Source organism: Podarcis bocagei (genome assembly GCF_964188305.1).
Source record: "Podarcis bocagei genome assembly, chromosome: 3".
NCBI classification, from domain to species: Eukaryota; Metazoa; Chordata; class Lepidosauria; order Squamata; family Lacertidae; genus Podarcis; species Podarcis bocagei.
This window is the reverse complement of record NC_138127.1, coordinates 90,791,894-90,813,123: the sequence shown is the minus strand read 5'-3', so window position 1 is coordinate 90,813,123 and position 21,230 is coordinate 90,791,894. Positions and strand designations below refer to the sequence as shown.

The following is a 21,230-nucleotide window of genomic DNA, read 5'->3' as shown; positions in this document are numbered from 1 at the left end:
AGCTGGGTATTGTTTACCCCTGCTTCTCCCTCCTATGTTGTTGTGCCCTGTGTCAAATTTTAGATTGTAAACTTCTTGGGGCAGGGACCTGTCCTCCCCTGCTTGTATAAAGTGTCATGTGCGCCATGGGCACTATATAATTTTTCTTTTTTTCTTTCTTTCAAAGGTAGCAAGGTTTCTAAGATGCTGTGTATACTTCTTCATGTCTTGCATCCTATTTCATGGAATAATTGTTCTTTATGGAGCACCACTGATAGAGTAAGTTGCTTTATACAAAACACACACATCATAAATCACAAAGCCGAATGTCCTGTACTGTACTGAGTCATTTGGACCCAGGTCTGCCGAAGTTTGCATACTTCATAGCAGACCCAGGCGTTTGCTTGGAGTATTGTGTAGTGGCCTGGTCACCTCTCCTTAAAAAGGAATTTGTAGAGTTGGAAAGGTTCAGAAAAAGGTCAACAAAATGGTCGAGGGGATGGAGCAACTCCCCTAGGTGGAAAGGCTGCAGCGTTTGGGACTTCTTAGTTTTGGAAATAGGGGGGTTAGAGGCTACATTATAGAGGTGTTCAGAATTATGCCTGGTGAGGAGAAAGTGGATAAGAGGAAAGCCCCCCCCCCCCTTCTCATAACACTAAATTTTGTGGACACCCAGTGAAACGGAATGTTGGAAAATTCAGGACAAACGAGCAGAAGTACTTCAGACAGCACATAATTAGACTATGGAATTTGGCCACCAGCTTGGAAGGATTAGACAAATGCATGGAAGACAATGCCACCAGTGGCAACTAACCATAATGGCTATGTTCCATCTGCACCGGCAGAAGCAATATGCCTATGAATACCAGTTGCTGGAAACTGAAGGAGAGCAAAATACTCTTGTGCTGAGTTCCTCTCATTGACCACTGTGGGAACAGGATGCTGGACTAGGTGGATCCTTGGCCTGATCCAGCACAGCTGATCTTATGAGTGGGTGATGATGCCTCTTGCTTGTATGGATGAATGAATGTGTGTGTGTTTGTCTATAGTGTCCTTTGTAAAGGTAAAAGAAAACTTGTTACTCTGTCTGCTTTTGGCTCTGGACCCACTCACTACTCACATATGATCCCTGGAAGGTGGTCCATGATGGAGTGTGGTCCTCTGTCTATTACAGAACTTAGGGAAATTGAAATCCACACTGAAGTATCCTTTCTGTTGAGTTTGCCAAGGCAGACCTTGGAAGAGAGCTTCACTGACCCATATGCTGTTGCCTCCCTTTTTTCCAGGTCAGTACTGGAGACCTTCCTATTTGCAGTTCTTCTGTCCACATTTACTACATTGCACTGCTTGTGTTTGCTGGGGCCAAACATCCACATGTGGCTCAGGGTGTTCAGTAAAAACGGGTAAGTTGCATGCAGTATCCTAATTTTACTATTTTCCTCCATAGATTTTATTAAAGCTTAAAAGAAGATATACAGTCATACCTCATGTTGCGTCCACTTCAGGTTGCGTTTTTTTGGGTTGTGGACTGCCGAAATCTGGAACGGGTTACTTCTAGGTTTTGGCAGTCGCGCATGCGCAGAAGCACTAAATCGCGCTTTGCGCATGTGCAGACACACAGAAGCGGGTTGCAAACGCTGCGGGTTGCGAATGTGCATCCCGCACGGATCACGTTCACAACCCGAGCGTCCACTGTACAAAGATTAATATTAAATACAACATATCTTTTGTAACACAAAAAGATAAAAAAGCCAATCTAATTAAAAACAAAGAAAGAGAAAGGGGGGAAATAGGGCTTCTGATTCTTTGACTGTCAGCCATATAAAAAAAGTATTCAAAACATTCACTCTAAGGTAACCCCCAACTATTCTACTTTCTATAAAACAGTGTTTTCTTCAATCCTCAAACCCAGATATCACAAGTTCACTTTCTTTTTCATGCAAAAATTCCATAGTGGGTTTCCAGTCATTAATAAACATCAACAATGATTTTTTTCTAATTAAACATGTCAGCTTCTCCATGTCAGCCAAGTCCATTAATTTCGGCAACCATTCCCCCATAGTAGGTAATGATAAATCTTTCCATCTTCGTGCATATAAACATCTCACTACTGTAATCATTTAATGAAATAATCTTCCATAATCCTTTTCTAATTATATATCCATTGGTCCTAAAAGGAAAAGTTCTGGCTCCAGTTGAAATCTTCTGTAATCTTCTGTATGATTTGTATCCAATATTTCTTAGCTTTTTTAATGTGTTCACCAAGCATGGTAAAATCTCCCTTCATATTTTTCACACTTCCAGCAAACATTTGGAATGCCTTTATATGTTCTGAATAATTTTGCAGGAGTTAAATACCAATGAGCCAGTTTCCTAATTTTACATTACCACGAGTGTATTTCTCTTATGTTTAGGAAACTCTGCTAAATCCAATTAAATACTAAGATTAAAACAAGCTGAGTGTAGCTAACATCTCTTAAACACCCAATCATTATCCTCAATGCAGTCTCGTATGATTATAACCTTCTGAAGAAAGGACCACATGTGAACGGGTGGAAAAGGCACAGCAGATTATTCCCCAAGGGTGATCGGTTTAATAAAAACATTGTCTAAATTTATTAAAACGTCCATTGTTGGATTTTGTTGTTGTTTGGAAAACTGGAGAAATGTGGTACATGTTAGTTTGAAAACTCATTTTGAGCAGGGATGGGGAGCTTGAAACATTTAAATAGAAATTCAAGGATTGGAATCAAACCAGAAAGTGTGAGATCAAGCTTGCTTTTCTCACAGTTTGCCTTGTTTCCTTTACGTTCTTCTCTGTGTGTATTGACGTGGATAAAAGGGAGTCCTTGCATTCCTGAAGGCCAAAACATGAAAGGGCTGTAATTATTGCTAAAATCATCACACCGTTTTAGAAAGCTAGGCTTGCTATTGAGCTGAATCAGGCAGAACGTCGCAGTCTGGTGATCAGTGATATTTCTGATAGGAACCTGCCACATACCAAGTTAGACCAGGGGTTCATCTCGCTCAGTACTGCCTTCACTGGCTGGCAGCAGCTCTCTGGGGGTTTCAGACAAGGGTTTCTCCCAGCCTTGCCTTGAGATGCCAAGGATTGAACCTGGGACCATCTGCATACAAATCGGATACTCTACCACTGAGCTACAGCCTTTCCTCCTTAGATGTGATCCACTGAGTCTGCTTCATTTTGTGCCTGTGCTTATTCTGTTGTTAATTGTTGTTGTTTAGTCATTTAGTCGTGTCCGACTCTTTGTGACCCCATGGACCAGAGCACGCCAGGCACTCCTGTCTTCCACTGCCTCCTGCAGTTTGGTCAAAATCATGCTGGTAGCTTTGAGAACACTGTCCAACTATCTCATCTCTGTCCCCTTCTCCTTGTGCCCTCCATCGTTCCCAACATCAGGGTTTTTTCCAGGGAGTCTTCTCTTCTCATGAGGTGGCCAAAGTATTGGAGCCTTAGCTTCACGATCTGTCCTTCCAGTGAGCACTCAGGGCTGACTTCCTTAAGAATGGAGAGGTTTGATCTTCTTGCAGTCCATGGGACTCTCAAGGGTCTCCTCTAGCACCATAATTCAAAAGCATCAATTCTTCGGCGATCAGCCTTCTTTATGGACCAGCTTTCACTTCCATACACCACTACTGGTCTATTGTTAATAGAGAGATGCAAACATAGACAGACGCTGTATAACTTTAGCATGGGATTTCAACCTCTCTTATTTTTAAAGTGGCAAATAGCAACAAGTAAGCAGTTCTCACCCTTACCCCAATGCCTTGACACTTTTGGTGAATGTTTAGCTTTATTTTCTGGGTGCTGGGTGCTCTTTAAGAAAGGGGTGGAGTAAATTGATGCAGTCTGAAAAGTCTATTGGGTCTGGTTATTGCCTGAATGGTTATTGCCTGGGAACTACATCTGTGCCACCTTGGGGTTCAAGATGGAAGTAAGGCAGGCTACAAATACAAGGAAATAACAGGTTATTATTTTGCTGAAGGATTCCATCTATTACATTTGAATAGGGTTTCAATATTGGCATGGAAAAGAGACTGGAAGAAATGTTTTAGGAAAGATTGCAGACTGCTTTGGTTGCATGACTGATCAGGTGGAAAGAGGGACTGAACACAAGCGTGCCGAGTTTTGTTGTTGATGTTCTTCTTGTTTTAAATTACACCCTGCTTAAATTGACCCCATCAGACTTTCCAGTAGCTTAGGACAAAAAATACAATAAAAACCTGTCCCCAGACAATTTGAAATCCTATCTTGCAAACCTCTTTTATCCCTCCTTCCTGAGTTCCGAAGGCCTTTGCAAAACAGGAGGTTTTCATGCTAAGGTGGGGGGTGGGGTATGCTGCCAGTGGGACGGATCCTTATGTCCCCACACTGTGCGTGAGTCACATTTGACAGGTGAGCGGAGCCACCCACTTGCCAATTGCCTGATATCACAATGACATCAGGTGGCCGGCTTTCAGCCCCACACTTTGAAATCAAACTCTGCAGGCAAAGGCACAACCCACAGGATGCTGACAAGCAACTCATTGTTAGGCCTTGCCAAGCCCTGGGGTGTAGCACTCTGCAAAATCTGACAATCATCTGGCTGCCGGAGTCTCTAAAAAGCCAGGCAGACAGTGCTTTGCAGGCACCACTGGCCACCTGATTGGCGGCTCCTGCCCGTCCCCTTTCAGCTCAGCCATGTCTTCATCTGCCCCACACCTAATACCGCATATGACATCACATGTAGAGAAAGTGGGCATAGCTTGTTCTCCCAGTTCAAAAGGGGGGGGGCACAGGCCTGTTGCCCCTCTGCTGCTCTAGGGTGTCAGAAAAAATTCCAGTTCACGCTGAAAATTTGCCCTAAGCGATTTCCCCCATTCCTTATTAAAATTTTGGTCTTCCTGATTTAAAACTTATCTTAAAGACCATTGTAAACAGTTAAACAGTTTCCTGCTTGGCAGGGGGTTGGACTCGATGGCCCTTGTGGTCTCTTCCAACTCTATGATTCTATGATTCTAAAATCGTTAGTAGGATTGGAATATCACTTGTAGTTTAATGGTGGATTCTGGACACAACGGAGATGTAAAATATTTGGATCATCATAAAAGATGCAGGAGGAATTACTAATAAAAGGACTCACAAAGGAGAGGATGGAAGCCCAGGAGATTCCTTGGTTTCTTGTTTTTATTATTTATGTTTGATATGTAACTGTCAAAATTTTATCTGAAAAACCAAAGAAATATTTTTTTTTTTTTGGAAAAAGAAAGAAAGAAAATTTGCCCTAAGCAAATTTACATGGGATAATTTTCCAGAAAATGTTCCACTTCAGAATTTTCTAGGAAACTCCCATCACTGGCTGCTTAACCTTTCCCTCCTGCTATGGATCTCCCGCCCCCACCCCCAACCTCTCCTTGAAGTGCTTGCTTTGGATTAGGCAAACTGCCTGAGGAGAAGGAATCATCTCTGTCTGCTCCTACAGCTGCTGTGATAAAATCTGGAGGTTCCCCGCCTGGCAGCTGCATTAGAGTGGTGGAAAAGTGGCGAGATATTCCCCTTGTCCCCCGCCTCACACGTGGTTTGGTCCTGTCAGAATCACTGTTAACAAGTGCTTTTGTTAACAAGTCATCTGTCATCTCAAGAAACGCTAGCAGAAGGCTGTTCTGTGACAGAAGGAGTGCAACAACTACTTTCTGATTTCTCCTCCCCCCCCCCCAGCTCCAACGTTGCTATGGCTCAGCTCTGTCATTAGGCACTGCTTTTGGAAAAACCAAAGATAATAGCAAATGGTGTTATCGTGTAATTTTGGTTTGGATTGGGTAGATATGTTCAGGGACATATTATTCCACTTGAATCGTCTCTACAGAATACATTCGCTATAGTCCTCCTAGAGCGGCAACAAATAGTTGTCCTTTTTATTTCACGCATCTTCAAGTAGTGACAATTAACAAGTGTCTCCTGCTAAACAGGCACTGCTTTGTCCTGTTGGGGGGTCAGTGTGTACAGTAGTTCTAGAAGGCAGATGCAGAAATTGTGCTGTTGACCACAGTCTGGGGTGTGTGTGTGTTTTGATGTTCTCGCACATGAAAAATTGTGCTGTGTCTATTAAATTCAATGGGTCTCTACTCCAAGTATGATTTAGTTGGATACAAGCACACATTTTTATCTGATTTAGCAGTCACCAGCCTAAAATGGACCGTTCTTCACTAAACTGTAGGACTTTCAGTAACTATGAGGAGTCATTAGTTTGGCAGTCTACCTGGATTATGAAGTTATAACTCTACCAACTTCCATTCTCTGGCCATCCAGCTCTGTAAGGTATCTTCCTTGGTAATTCAGCCAGAAGGACAAACTCACGTGGGGTGATATGACTCTGGTAGAATCTCTCCAGGCGAGGAAAAATTACCCGAATAAATATTGTGTCATTTAAAATATAGGAATATTCAAATTAACAGTAGAATAGTATTATAGCTATATGCCTAAAAAATAAAACTTCCCACAATGGCAAAGGCAGGCATTTTAAAAACACTTAATGTTTAGTTGGTTGCAGGACACCCATAGCAAATAACAAAGACCCTCAACTCTCCCATGGCAGAAGATGCAACGTATAAGTCATTGTGCGTAGCCTCTGCTATCTTCAAAGTGAAGACCGCTTAGCAATAGACTTGACTATGTCTTTACAGGGAAGTTAGCTGGAAATTAACTTGCAGGTACAAGGTGCTACAAGAGCAATAGGGCAGGGACCTATCTACCACTGAAAGCTCTGAGATAGGAGCTGTGTTACTAAAGGCAACCAGAAATAATACCTTGTACATGACTTGGTGCAAGGCATGCTCATGTTTCCAGCAAGTCAATACATGGTTGTGATTATTTGGTGTCTGATTCTAGTGGCCCCAGCTTACTCTGTTCACTGAGTCTCTTAGAACTTACTCTGGTGAAGGTGACTTTGAGCTTCTGCCTCTCTGCCAAGCTCTTTGCCCATTACATACATAGCCCCATCCAATCTCCATTCCCTGGCCATGTTAGAGTATGACATTAGTGAGACTCAAGAATCCCAGTTTGCACATAACGGTAAACCATGGTTTAAAGTTACGAGGGTGAGGATCATGTGCTGGCCCTGTCCCCCTCCGGTGCAGCTGCCAAGAAGAGCATGGATGCTTCCGTTTCTGATGTAGATTAGCCAGTTTAGTCTTATGTCCTGACCCTACACTGTTGTTAGTGAAAACAAGCAAGCTTCATAAAGTACGGTTTGAAGTTGCTTTGTTTTCTGTAACCGTAGTTAAGATTAACCATAATTTGTCCAGCTTCAATGGCATGACAAGTTCTGGTTAGTTTAAAACAGAAGCAAAAGTGTCTGCAAAACTCTTGGCCATTCCAAAGAAGGAGGGAGGAGCAGGAACTGGAACCCAGAAATTAGTTTGTATATAATTATTATTTCGTTGTACATTTGTGTAAGAGTTGGCATTATACCAAGGTAGCATTCTATTATACTAAATCTAATTATCCCAAGATATTTAGTGTTTCACTGACAGTCTTCAACTTTAACTGATTTTTGTTTTCTTTGCAAAAAAATAAAATATTTATTGGGTTGTATTCAACAAAGTCATCCCATAAACTTCCATTTCCTGTGTAACCCCTCTCTGCTCCAGTAGGTTGGGGGAGACCTCAGAACAGATTGGGTCAGGGCAGGAGATGTTCATTGTGCAGGTGAAAGTCCTTGTGCTAATGGAACACCTGTTGGACTACAACCCATTACCTTTAATTCCCACTGCCCCCTTAAAAGTCTATAATGTTTCAGTGGCAAATAATAGTTGGGGAGTGAAATGATTTTGCGGCGTTCTTTTTAATGCATTCTGAAAAACACTCAATTTGGAAACTCCCTATTAAGCATAAAAAGGCATTGGCCGGAACATGCTGAACAATCTGAATTCTCTGTTCCCCAGCCAGCAATATGGGCATTTTGTTGGAAGTCTCTAGTGGATGAACTATGCAGTCAATTGAGCATTTGGATTTGGCCTGTTGGGACGTATGCTGGTGTACTAAAGCACTATGTCTTAATGTGCACCCACCCACGTCATCTCAATTCAGCATGACCACCACTTTAAGGGCAAAAATGGCGAGGTTTTCCTTAAACATTTGCACAGTTAGCATGAACTCAAAAAGGCTCCGTGACTGGTGATGCTGGCACATGTTTTCAGGTGCAAAAATGGAGTTGCCTGTCTCTACGGGTGGTAAGCTTGGGCAGCATGGAGTGAGGAAGGGCTGGTGGTGGTGGAAGTAGATGGGCTGATTAGTCAGTGACCCAAGTTTCTGTATCCGAGTACCTTTTGTCTCCTTACACTGATTTTTTATATGTAGAATTCAGGTGCTACTGGGATAAGTCTTAAGGGGAGATAACTCTAATGGATGATGGAGAGAAACTGGGGTTTTTCTCATTGGAAGCTGCCTTATGCCATATGCCAAGTCATCTTTGGCCAGTCTAGCTTACTCTGCATAATCTGACTGGCAGTGGTTCTCCAGGGTTTCAGCAAGGAGTCTTTCCTAGCACTATCTAGAGATGCCAAAGATTGACCCAGCAATGTTTTGCCTGCCACGTATGTGCTCTGCAGCTGAGTTCTAACTCTTGTAATTCTTACTCTTTTATGGGATGAGAAAGCAGAGGGAAAACCAACAGTGGTGGGGTATGTACTGGGTACCCGTGTTGTGGACTCAGACCCTACTATTGTCTTAGGTAAGTTACTTCCTTCACCAGTGTCGAAGCAATGATTCTTCAACATCAACTTCGTTGGACTGGTCATGTTGTGCGGATGCCTGATGATCGTCTTCCAAAGCAATTACTCTATTCCAAACCTAAAAATGGAAAGCGTAATGCTGGTGATCAACAAAAGAGGTTTAAAGACTGTCCCAAGGCAAATCTTAAAAAATGTAGTATAAACACTGACAACTGGGAAACACTGGCCTGCGAGCGCTCCAGTTGGAGAACAGCCTTTACCAAAGGTGTCATGGGATTTGAAGACACTCGAACTCAGGACGAAAGGGGGAAACGTCCTAAGAGGAAGGCACGCTTGGCAAATCCACACCGTGATCAACTCCCGCCCAGAAACCAATGTCGACACTGTGGAAGGACATGTGGATCCAGAATTGGCTTCCAGAGTCACTTACGGACTCATGGTTAAAACAGCGTTTATGGAAGACAGTCTTACTCAGCTAAGAGTGATCGCCAAAGACTTCCCTCCATCTTGTCCAGCTTTCTGCTTCCAACGTTAGCTATTCAAGCACAGACCAAAGGCGATCTCACTTCCCCTGTGGTTTGTCCAAGAGCACCTCTTGTTGAGAGGTAGGCTGCCTCTGAATCTGGAGCTTCCATTTCTCTATCATGGGGAACGTACAGTCAGAAGGGGCCCCAAGGGTCCTCTCATCCAACCCCCTGCAGTGCAGGAATTGCAGCTAAGAATGGGCAGAGCAGGTAGGAAGAGCTGCCTGCTATCGGAGTGGAGCTGAGAGAAGGTATTATGGCAGGGATCCCCAAAGGGGATTACTGACTCTGTCATTTGCCATGCTGGCTGGTGGATGTTGCTGTCCCAATAGTGTCTGCAGGGCACCATGTTGGCACAAGTATTACGGGGGTGGTTTGGTAGTGTGGAAAGGACATTTTGCACACATACTCCATGTCATCGGAGTCGCCAGCTGTCCCAGTGAACTCAAACGTTTAAAAATAAACCCCCACCCTTTTTTTTGCAGGGGGTGCATGGAGTGTGCACAGAGAATGCTAAGAGTTTTCATTGTTTGGTGCAGTCTTTCTAAGTGTGTTGTGCACGCACACAAAGAGAATTATATATAAATAAGCCACATCCTGTGCTTTAAATAATTGCTCCTCACGGCTCCTGTCTCCTGTAGTTCTGTCTGCGAGGAACAAGACGCCTTCGGCTCGCCACTCCTGGACTTTGCTTTGTGCTCTGACATCTCTGTATTGTAACCGGTGTCACTAAGCTAATGGCCAGCTGTCACAAGCCCAGAGCGGGGAAGAAATGCTGCGAAGAGATTGTCAGGGCTGATGGAGGCAGGAGGGGAAACCTCTTTGGAAAACTGCTCAAGCATTGTTGGCGAAAATAGCAGGCTGCACAAAAAGCCCTTGCTTGTCTTACAGACAATTGGCGATATTGTTACTGCTGCTATTTGATTCCTTCTTTGCCTTTCTCACCTCTTACCTCCCTCCAACCCCCTGCCCGGGCTAGCTGCTCACTTTTTGTTTTGTTTTATAATTATTTATTTTTTTATCTTTTTTAAAAAAAGGAATACAGCAAAGAAAAGGCACAGTTGCTCCAACCCCATTTAAAGAAACCCCCCTTTCCCCATGGTGACCCAGGCAGCATGACTCGAAGCAATAAACGCTTACCTAGCAGGCAGCCTTATGGCGATGCGGTGATCACACAGGGTGCCCGAACGTTTAACGTTCTATTGATCCCTGTGCCACCACTGTGCTCGCTTCCCCGCTGCCACCAATCACTTACTCTCTGGTAAAACACTGACTCCAGACAGTTGTTAAAAGTGAACTAAAAAAACAAGTTTATTTTACAAACATTAACAAGTTTATGGTTTCTCCAATAATATTCCTGTCAGTACCTTAACTTTAGTTTCTTTACCGGCCTATACCTTCCTAATACCTTCTGACTGATTCTCTCAACTGTTTGACTGACTCCTCTTAACAAATTCTCTCTCACTCTCACCCCAGACTAGCCCAACCCACAGACTTATCTGTCTCTTCTAACTCCAGACTGTCTTCTCAACCACCCTAACACTAACTCTCTCCTCCCAAAAAAACCCCTCTGTGCTTAAACCTTATACACAGTTAACTCTGCCCCCTGGGTTCCCATTGGTTAGTCATTTTACAATTAGTTAACCCTTTCCCTATGAACCCAGTATGATGTCACACACATAGGAGGGCAAACGCCACAGGCGGGTTCCACTAGGATGAGCAGTTTAGGAGGTAGTGGATCTCTGGCTCAGCCTGCTGATTCCCAACTCATCCAGTGTTAAGTCCCCAACTCCTTGGTCAAAGATAAGGCTGTGTAACTTGCTCATCCCAACTCAGCTGTGGCTCATCGGCTTAGCTGAACCATAGTTGACCATTGTTGATCATCAAATTTCCAACCCTTTGTCTCCCTCCCGTGCCTTTTAAAATCCCAGTAAGTCTCCCCTGTCCCAATTCAGCAATATTGTGTGGAGGTGAGAGACAATGCCAAGCGCTTGCCTTGCGTTTCCATTTAGTTGCATCGTTGATGCCAGGTGTGCTTGTGCAAACTAGACTGGGATCCTAAATCTGTACTATCTCTTGCTTCTCTGTGAGATGTATTTCTTTTTTTACATTTCTTCCTTTCTCTCTTTTTTTGTCCTTAGGGTCTTTTGTAGTATTTCTTTGCCTCCTTGTAATTATGGTCTAGTTTGCAGTGAAGTGGTAAATCTGTGTCTGGGCTCTCTCCCTCCAGACTGCAGGGGAGGACTTGCATGACTGGCTGCTTCTTGAGCCAAAAGAAAAATAAAAAAATGAGAAAAGTGGAGTGCTTGCCCTTGCTTCTCCTTGGCATGGGGAATGGGCACAGCTCAGTAGCAGTGTCTTCTTTGCATGTCGATGGTCTTGGGGTCAATCCCTGGCGTCACCAGATAAGACTGGGAATGTCTGCACTCTGAAACCCTGGAGAGTTGTTGCCTCTCAGCCCAGACAGTACCGATCAGGGGTCTGACTCTGTATATGACAGCTTCCTAGGGCCAGCTTTTCAACACGACTTTTTGGTTCCTGAAATTCATTCTGATTGTGCAGATAAAATATAACAGATAGAATTCTACAGGACATGTTGCTGGTGTATGAAAACAGTTCAGATCCAATGATCTCCAGGTGGTGGAGACATCAGGTGCCATCCTGGCTTTTGGGCATCTTCACTTGGTCGCAAGCGACTGACAGACAGGTGCAAAATGCACCTGGCAAATTTTGAATGCTGTTCCCAGGGAACTGGTGAATTGTAGCTCTGTGAGGGGAATAGTAAAGAGACCCCTGACCATTAAGGTCCAATCGTGGCCGACTCTGGGGTTGCGGCGCTCATCTCGCTTTATTGGCCAAGGGAGCTGGCATACAGCTTCTGGGTCATGTTGCCAGCATGACTAAGCCGCTTCTGGCGAACCAGAGCAGTGCATGGAAATGCCGTTTACCTTTCCGCCGGAGCGGTACCTATTTATCTACTTGCACTTTGACGTGCTTTTGAACTGCTAGGTTGGCAGGAGCAGGGACCGAGCAACGGGAGCTCACCCCATCGTGGGGATTCGAACCACCGACCTTCTGATCAGCGAGTCCTAGGCTCTGTGGTTTAACCCACAGCGCCACCCGCTTGAGGGGAATAGTCTCCAAAGAATCCTCAGCACCCTTAACAAACAGCAGCTTCCATATTTCTTTGGGAGAAAGCCACAGCTGTCTGAAGTGGCATCTTAGTGCTTTAAATGTATGGCGTAAATGTGGCCTTAGACGCAGTAGTTAGGATTTGGATGCATCACTGATATCTACGGAGTCACATCTTGTGGTGTCTTCATTGGTGTTAAATCCGAGGTTATTCTCCCTCTTTTGCTGCAGAAGACTTTCCCTAGTGTGCCGGGTGATTCACAATGACTTCAGGATTTCTTTCCTGAGTGGCAATTGCTAATTCAGAGGCTAAAACTTGGGGTGGGGAATCTGTATATGTATTTTGTGTGTCTTCCCTGCCGCCCCATTACCACCTGGAGTATCAGCTGCTGTTTCTTTGCCCACACTCTGTGTTATGAAAGCTTTCTGCAGCTCCTCGCAATCTGTTGTGGATTTTTAGCCGTTGTGATTTGTTTCTGTGTCATCTGCACATTTAGCTGCCTTGACACTTTTTTGCAGTTCGGATCCTCAGACTGTTGTTGCTAGTTTTCTCCATTATAGAAATTGACCATATGTAACACACACACACACACAGAGAGAGAGAGAGAGAGAGAGAGAATGTGCTTTGGCCAGTTGTCTAGTCATGAAAAAGGTGCATAAACCTAAGCAAGCAATAAGTATTTCAGGACCTGAGCTATAAATGCTGCAAGGCTTTTGCAGTGTACGTCTGACGTATAAAAAAATAACAATGAGACATTTTGCTTAGGTTGCTTCTCTCTTCCTTGGCCAAAGTCGGTTGTTAGCGCAGATACCATGTCTAAGCAAAGCCTCTAATGCGATAAATTCAGCTACAGACTAAGCAGGAGATATTCTCTTGCCGTCTGCGCAGAAGTGTTTGTTTATGCTGGAGCTGATTTTGCAGGCGCCGCTGTACTTCAGGAATTTGAAGTGTTATTCCAGCCTGGTGATTTGGGCTTATTTTGTGTCTGCCGTGAATGCTTTTGAGCTAGGAGAAAAGTTGGATCTTCCCTCTTTCTGTGCATACAGCCTGGGTAATAATGTTGCAGCCAGATGGCAAAGTGTCTGTAAACACTGAGCGCTGAAGGCTCCAACGATGCACTTTCTGTGACAGCTAAGAGTCATTGTGGTTACTTTTATTTACTACTTTAAAATTGGTACAAGCTGGATTGAAGAGCCTTCTAAGGATATCTATCGCCCTGTGTTTTCAGACATAGGAACATAGGAAGTTGCCTTATACCTAGTCAGACTATTGATCCATCTAGCTCAATATCGTCTTCACTGGCTGTTAGTAGGTCTCCAGGGTTTTGGACATTTTCATCCCCAACCCGGAGATGCTCAGGATTGAGCTAGGCGACTTGTGCTTGCAGAGCTGATGGTCTGCTTCTGAGTTAGGTGTGGTGTAGTGGTTACGAGTGGTGGACTCGTAATCTGGTGAACCGGGTTTGCGTCTCCGCTCCTCCACATGCAGCTGCTGGGTGACCTTGCGCCGGTCACACTTCTTTGAAGCCTCTCAGCCCCACTCACCTCACAGAGTGTTTGTTGTGGGGGAGGAAGGGAAAGGAGAATGTTAGCCGCTTTGAGACTCCTTAAAGGGAGTGAAAGGCGGGATATCAAATCCAAACTCTTCTTCTTCTTCTTCTATGGCCCTCCCCCAAATTGGTATCTGCAGTCCGCGGTTTACAGTGTTCCCTAAGAGATGTGTCCAAAACATTGGCTGTCTAAAGTGCAGCTCATTCCCTATGTTACATTTCTGTGTGCATACACATGTGCACTCATCTGTGAATTATGTGCTTAAAAATAAAATGTCGTTTCCTTCCCATTTCTTGCAAAATGCCTATAGTTGGAAACAGCTATATATATATTTTTTAAAAAACCAAGCATGATTGAAAACAATATTAGACCAAAATGGGCAGGAGCAGTAAATAAAACCTCTGGAGCTGCAGTCAAGCGTCGGTCAGCAATAAAAGAAACACAAGTTAACTCTTTATTCGAGGAACCAAAACAGTGCAAGCCTAGTGATCCCATCAACTCTTCCCAGTAGGTCTTGCTGCAACAAGGCAGTTGCGAGGACTGAAGTTCCCCATCTTCCCACTACAGTGGTACCTCAGGTTAAGAACTTAATTTGTTCTGGAGGTCCATTCTGAACCTGAAACTGTTCTTAACCTGAAGCACTTTAGCTAATGAGGCCTCCCGCTGCCGCCGCGCCGCTGCTGCGCAATTTCTGTTCTCATCCTGAAGCAAAGTTCTTAACCCAAGGTACTATTTCTGGGTTAGTGGAGTCTGTAACCTGAAGCGTCTGTAACCCGAGGTACCACTGTACTTCCTAAGACTCCTCCTCTCCAGGGTCTTTCCCAAGCAGTCGCATACTGCGCCTGCACACAACCTCCCTCTGCTCTGCCCTCTTCAATTCTCTGCGTGTTCTAGGAGACCAGGAAAGAAGGGAGCTGGTCACAGCAGGAGAGGGAGACTTCATGGCTTTTTCAGCAGCCGGCCTATCTGTCTTCTGGCCCTCCTCCTCTTCTGCCTCCGAGTCTGAACTGCTCTCTGCCACTGTCTCTTCCTGCTCACCAAACCCTGTTCCCTTTTCTGCTTCCAACACCTCCTCCTCCCAGTCTGCTCTCTCCTCTCTGCACTCATGGTCATCCCACCACCAGTCTCCTGGCTCTGAGCCATCTTTCCCTGGGGGTTCCCTTGGGGGGTTCCCTAGCTGGTACCTCCCACCATTCCTCTGCATCCAAGCAAATCCATGACAGAAACTGAGGGAGCTTGGGGGGGGGGAGAGAATGATCAAGAACTGCAGAAACCATAGGCCAGCCAGAACCCAAAAGTTTTTAACCAGCAGGGTGGGGTCCAAATGGGGGCACACAGTTCGATGGAAAGCCGTTTCATGTGTTCCCACCACCCACACTTCAGTGTGCAATGTGCAAAAGAGCTTTGCCAACTGATTGGAGATAATCAGCAGGATATTTCGGGGGGTGCTGGTCCATTTTTTCAAATGATCCGGCTCCAGGTGCAAGGATAGAAGAACGCATTGCTTTTCCATATGTCAGCCAGGGATGGAGAATTCTGTGACTCTCCAGCTGTTGGACTCTTAACTCCCATTGGCTCTGCCGACTGAGCCTGATGGGAGGTGGAGTCCGCCAACATGTGGATGGTCACAGGATCCTGCTGTCAAGCAAAGAGAGGGCGCAGAATGTCAGTTTAGAATGGGATGCCATTGCATAAGATGCCATGCACCATTGTCAGTGCCACCTAGATAGCTGACAACTTGAAAACTTTCTCTCACCCCCCCCCCCCCAAATCCTATGGTTACATAAGCAGCAATTTTCTCAGCGGGGGCGGAAAGAAACCAAACCAGTTTTAAGTGAAATCCGATTCCTGATGTAAGTAAATCTCATCAGACTCATGTGGATAGACATCTGGGTCTAGCTCCAGGAAGTGGCAGTCCCTTGTGGTTCTTGCGCATAAGTCTCTATCAGGACTTGGACGACAACAATGCAAGGATCTTGATTTACATCTAATTAAATGTCAACGATTTGAATTAGATTTCCCTCCAATGTGACTAGAATTCCTCAGCCAGGAGCCTTTGATACCCCGCTGAACTTAATTAAAAAGCTTGCACAGTGGGAGGAATGGCAGCATGTGAACAGTGAATCACGAGGGTTCGGAAAAGCCCCTGGTGCCACACGGAGTCCCAGAAGGGTACCAGGGCTGGTGAAATTTTATTGTTACTTTGCTGAAAGGAGTGAGGCTTTGCCCCCATTGATTTGATCTGCAGTTCGCTCAGCCCACATCCCACGACGCAGAGTTGCCCCTGGGCTGTTTCAGCTGTGGGGCTTTCTGGACTCTAACCAGCTGATGAGCTTTCTGTACTGCTTTGCAGGTGAGGCAGAGGCAAATGTGCGCAGCCAATATTTACGTATTTTTAAAACCTATATCCCGCTTTTCACCACCTGGGTCTCAAAGCAGCTTACAACAGACCCTCCAAGTGTCCCTGTATTCCAGGGACAGTCACAGATTTACAGAAGCCATCCCGGTTTCTGATTTGATTCCAGAATGTCCCAGTTTGCCTTAGGACTTCCCTATTTCCTTCAGGGAAATGTTGGAGGGTATGGAGTTATGTGACCCCGGAGCCAAGGAGATCAGTAACTATGCAACCTTTAGAAAACATCCGAAGGCAGCCCTGTGTAGGAAGTTTTAAAAATGTTTTAATTATGTTTTTATATCTGTTTGAAGCCACGCAGAGTGACTGTGGCAACCCAGTCTGATGGGTGGCGTATAAGTACAGTGGTACCTCGCAAGACGAATGCCTCGCAAGACAAAAAACTCGCAAGACAAAAGGGTTTTTGGGGTTTTGAGTTGCTTCGCAAGACGATTTTCCCTATGGGCTTGCTTCGCAAGACGGAAACGTCTTGCAAGTTTGTTTCCTTTTTCTTAACACCGTTAATACAGTTGCGACTTGACTTTGAGGAGCAACTCATAGAACGCGGTGTGGTAGCCTTTTTTGAGGTTTTTAAAGACTTTGGTGATTTTTGAAACTTTTCCAAAACTTTCCCGACACCGTGCTTTGCAAGACGGAAAAAATCGCAAGACGACAAAACTCGCGGAATGAATTAATTTTGTCTTGCGAGGCACCACTGTAATAAAATTCTTTTTTCTTATGGAATTGGACGTCCCTGTTTTCATCAGAGGAATGTTGGAGGGTATGCTTACAACATTAGGCATATACAGTATGGAATGGAATCCGTTCCAGAAGTCCGTTTGAGTTCCAAAACGTTCAGAAACCGAAGCACGGCTTGTGATTGGGTGTGGGAAGCTCCTGAAGCCAATCAGAAGCCCCATCGGATGTTCGGCTTCCAAAATAATGTTTGAAAACCGGAGCACTCAATTCTGGTTTTCGATCGTTCAGGAGCCGGAACGTTCGACTCCCAAGGCATTCGGCAGCTGAGGCACGACTGTATACAAACTATTTTAAGCAGAAATTAAACATCAGAAATTTAAACAAAGAACTTCAGCGGTAATATTAAAGCCACTGATCTCTGTAGATATTAGCAATGTAGCAGTTACAACCCTCAGTAGCTGTTTAAATCAGCATTAACCAAGTAAAACTGTAGGCAAAACATATGTTCCAAATGCCTCTCAAAATGGGAGTATTTTCATAAGCTGCTTTTAACGCAGTAAAGATGCAGCCTGATGGACCTTGAGAAAGAGAGCGAAATCCACAGTGTTGAGAGCACTGCTGAGAAGATAATCACTAAATGATTCCCCCCTTGGGCAAAGGATCCTTTAAGAAGTTCTACTGTGATTACTTTTATAATCAGGAAGACACTCACAGTATTCTTTAGTTATGTAGGATCCAGACGATGTCTGGCTTTAAAAGGAATTCACTTTAAACCCCACGGCTTGACATATGAGAGGGACCACTGGTAGTGTGTAAATCGAGTGTGACTGTTACTATTATTTTTTAGTACGTACGCCTGCAGTTTTGCAGCTTGACCCTGTACCTTTCACTTAGCTGGTGGGACCTGCTTCCTAGTAAACATGTTTACTAGGATAGTACACTTGGACAGCTCAGCTGGTACAGCATGAGACTATATCTTTGGGTGATACGTTTGTGCCCCACATTGGGCGAACAGATTCCTGCAATGCAGGGGGTTGGACTAGATGACCCATGGGACCCCTTCCGTCTCTACAATTCTGCGACCCTTTCTTTGGGATTTGTGGGACACGGGTGGCGCTGTGGGTTAAACCACAGAGCCTAGGACTTGCCGATCAGAAGGTTGGCGGTTCGAATCCCCGCGACGGGGTGAGCTCCCGTTGCTCTGTCCCAGCTCCTGCCAACCTAGCAGTTCGAAAGCACGTCAAAGTGCAAGTAGATAAATAAGTACTGCTCCAGTGGGAAGGTAAATGGCATTTCCGTGTGCTGCTCTGGTTCGCCAGAAGCGGCTTAGTCATGCTGGCCACATGACCCGGAAGCTGTACGCCGGCTCCCTCGGCCAATAAAGCGAGATGAGCGTCGCAACCCCAGAGTCGGCCACAACTGAACCTAATGGTCAGGGGTCCCTTTACCTTTATCTTTGGGGTTGCAGCCTTGGCCAGACAGGTCCAATGCTGCGAATCATAGAATTGGAGAGTTGGAAGGGACCCCATGGGTCATCTATCCCCACCCCTTGCAATGCAGGAATCTCAACTAAAGCTTCCATGACGGATGGCTGTCAAACTTCTGCTTAAAAGCCTCCGAGGATGGAGAGTCAGCAACCTCCCGAGGGAGTGCGTTGCACTGCTGGACAGCTCTTACTGCCAGAAAGTTTTTCCAGGTGTTTAGTTGGAATCTCCTTTCCTGTAACATGACCCTACGGAGCAGGAGAAACCACATTACTCTATCTCCCACGCAACAGCCCTTTAGATGTTTGAAGGTGGCTATCGTATCTCCTCTCAGTTTCCTCTTCCCCAGGCTAATGCATGCATCCCACCCCACCTCTAAAGTTACTGAGCTTTTTTTTTGACATTTCTCCCCCAGGGCAATGTCCATCTGGGATAGCAGTCTACAGATTACCGCGATGTGCAGCGTGGTGGGGGCGTGGCTTGGAGCATTTCCTATTCCACTGGATTGGGATCGTCCATGGCAGGTTGGTTTCTTCATCTTATATGTGAATGAACATTGGCCGATCAGACCTCTAAGTCTCCCATGCCATTTCCAAGAGCAGCCGTACCCCCTTTGAGAAACTTGGAAGCAGGGCATGAAGGTGGTGGCTTTCCCTGTTGCTATTCCACAAGCCCCTGCTGTATTCTGTCCCTGAACCTGGAGATTTACCTCTTTTGGAAAAATGGCCATTGATAGATTTATCTTCCAGGTTGCTTTGTTAATGGTCCAGGAATGTCATTGTTGGAGTTCAGTCCACGTGACCTCTCAGCGCTGCTCCCTTGATGTCTCAGGGGGGGCCACGTGTTTTTTTCTGCCATCTGAGAACGTGGCCTGCACTGCTGCAGCTTCCCCCCATTAAAAGCACTTAACAAGATGCATCTGGAGCGGGCTATTGGCGCCAAATTGATCTGCAAAAGTGGCGTGGCCAAGCCCTGTGCCCGAAAACAATACTTTGCAGTTTTCGAAAAAGCAGAGCCCTGGCAAGCTTTGCTGCTGGTGAGGAAAATGTGACGCTTGCAGGAAAGCTGTAAATGCAGCTGGCTGAGCGGCTACTGGCAATTGATGCCATTTTCAGAGTTGCATAACCCCTGCAGGTCAGTTCAAGAGCTTTCTGACTTTAAAACCAATCTAAAGCAGTTTCTTTCTCCTTTCGCAAGCGGAGGAGAGAGGGAATAGTCCGTGAAAATGGATGAACCTGTTCTCCCGGCTCCAACCACAGGGAAGGAATTTATTTTAGCCATATTGCAACTTAGATCTCTTAGTGGCATTAACGCAGACTTTATTTCAGATTAAAATAAACCTGAGCTGATTCTAATGTCTCCCTTTCTATGAATACATAAGCACAGTACACACACACACACACACACACACACACACACACACACACACACCCAGACAGCCTTCCAAGTGTAAAGGGCACACACAAGTATCTTTAGAAAATTCCAAAGTAGCTAGTAGAGAAGGATTGAGTTACTGCTTTCAAGTCTTTTAAAGAGGCCCAGGTCTAATTCTGCACCTCCACACTCTTCACCCTTGCTAGGATGATGATGATGATGATAATTATTATTATTTATACCCCGCCCTCCCCAGCCAAGGCTGGGCTTAGGGCGGCTAGCAACCAATAATAAAAACAAGTTGAATGAGTACAACTTAAAAACAAGATTAAAATACAACATTAAAAACATTAAAATGTAGCCTCATCACAGGAGGAGAAAGGAAAAAAGAAAGAGGGGGAGGGAATCAAATTGACTCCAAGCCAAAGGCCAGGCGGAACAACTCTGTCTTACAGGCCCTGCAGAAAGAAATCAGATCCTGCAGGGCCCTGGTCTCATGAGACAGAGCGTTCCACCTGGCCGGAGCCAGTGTTGAAAAAGCCCTGGCTCTGGTTGAGGCTAATCTAACTTCCTTAGGGCCTGGGACCTCTAGGGTGTTGCTATTTATGGACCTTAAGGTCCTCCATGGGGCATACCAGGAGAGGATGCGTGTACATGGGGCCGTGTGCATCTAAATACAAAGCAAACTGGGAATCAGATGATGGGCAGGAAGCAGGACCTGGAATGGACACTAAGCCTGGTCTGCAAGCAGAAGGGGTGGCAATCGGGTGACACAGTTTGCACTGCACAGCATTTGGGCTGAACTATGAGAAGCCTTTCGACTGCTGATGGAGAGCTTCAAAGAGAAGTAGATGGGAGGCTCCCTTAGGGATCTCAGCAGCAGTCTCCAGAGAGCTAGTCCTGTTAGTCCATTGCAGCAAGAACAATTGTGTTGGCTGCGTTCAGCCTCCTCCATACGTCTCCAAATGCCAGCTGCTGACAGTCACAAGTAGAAAGAGTGTTCCTGGACCCAGGTCCTGCTCGCAGGCTTCCCGCGAACATCTGGTTCATCGCTGAACTCAGTAGGCCTTTGGCTTGATCCAGCAGGGCTCTTACGAGTCTTGCGGCATTTGAAAGGAGGAATCCCCAAGGGCCATCTAGTCCAACCCCCTGCGATGCAGGAATCTCAACTAAAGCATCCATGGCAGATGGCCAGCCAACCTCTGCTTAGAAACCTCCAAGGAAGGAGAGTCCACAACCTCCTGAGGGAGACCGTTCCACTGTCGCAAACAGCTCTTACTGTCAGAAAGTTCTTCCTGACGTTTAGTCAGAATCTCCTTTCTCATAACATGAAGTCGTTGGTTTAAGACCACTTTGTGTACC

General features: G+C 45.4%; 1 protein-coding gene across 3 annotated transcripts in view; it reads left to right on the top strand.

Annotated features, from left to right (window-relative positions):
• PIGF (phosphatidylinositol glycan anchor biosynthesis class F) overlaps positions 1–21,230 on the top strand; it is a 38,081-nt gene that overhangs the window by 3,193 nt on the left and 13,658 nt on the right. For all 3 annotated transcript variants that reach the window (XM_081188842.1, XM_081188841.1, XM_081188843.1), the window contains exons 3-5: positions 167–258; positions 1,266–1,382; positions 18,910–19,018. In XM_081188842.1, coding sequence (XP_081044968.1) covers positions 167–258; positions 1,266–1,382; positions 18,910–19,018 — 318 coding nt within the window. The remainder of the gene's footprint in view (positions 1–166; positions 259–1,265; positions 1,383–18,909; positions 19,019–21,230) is intronic.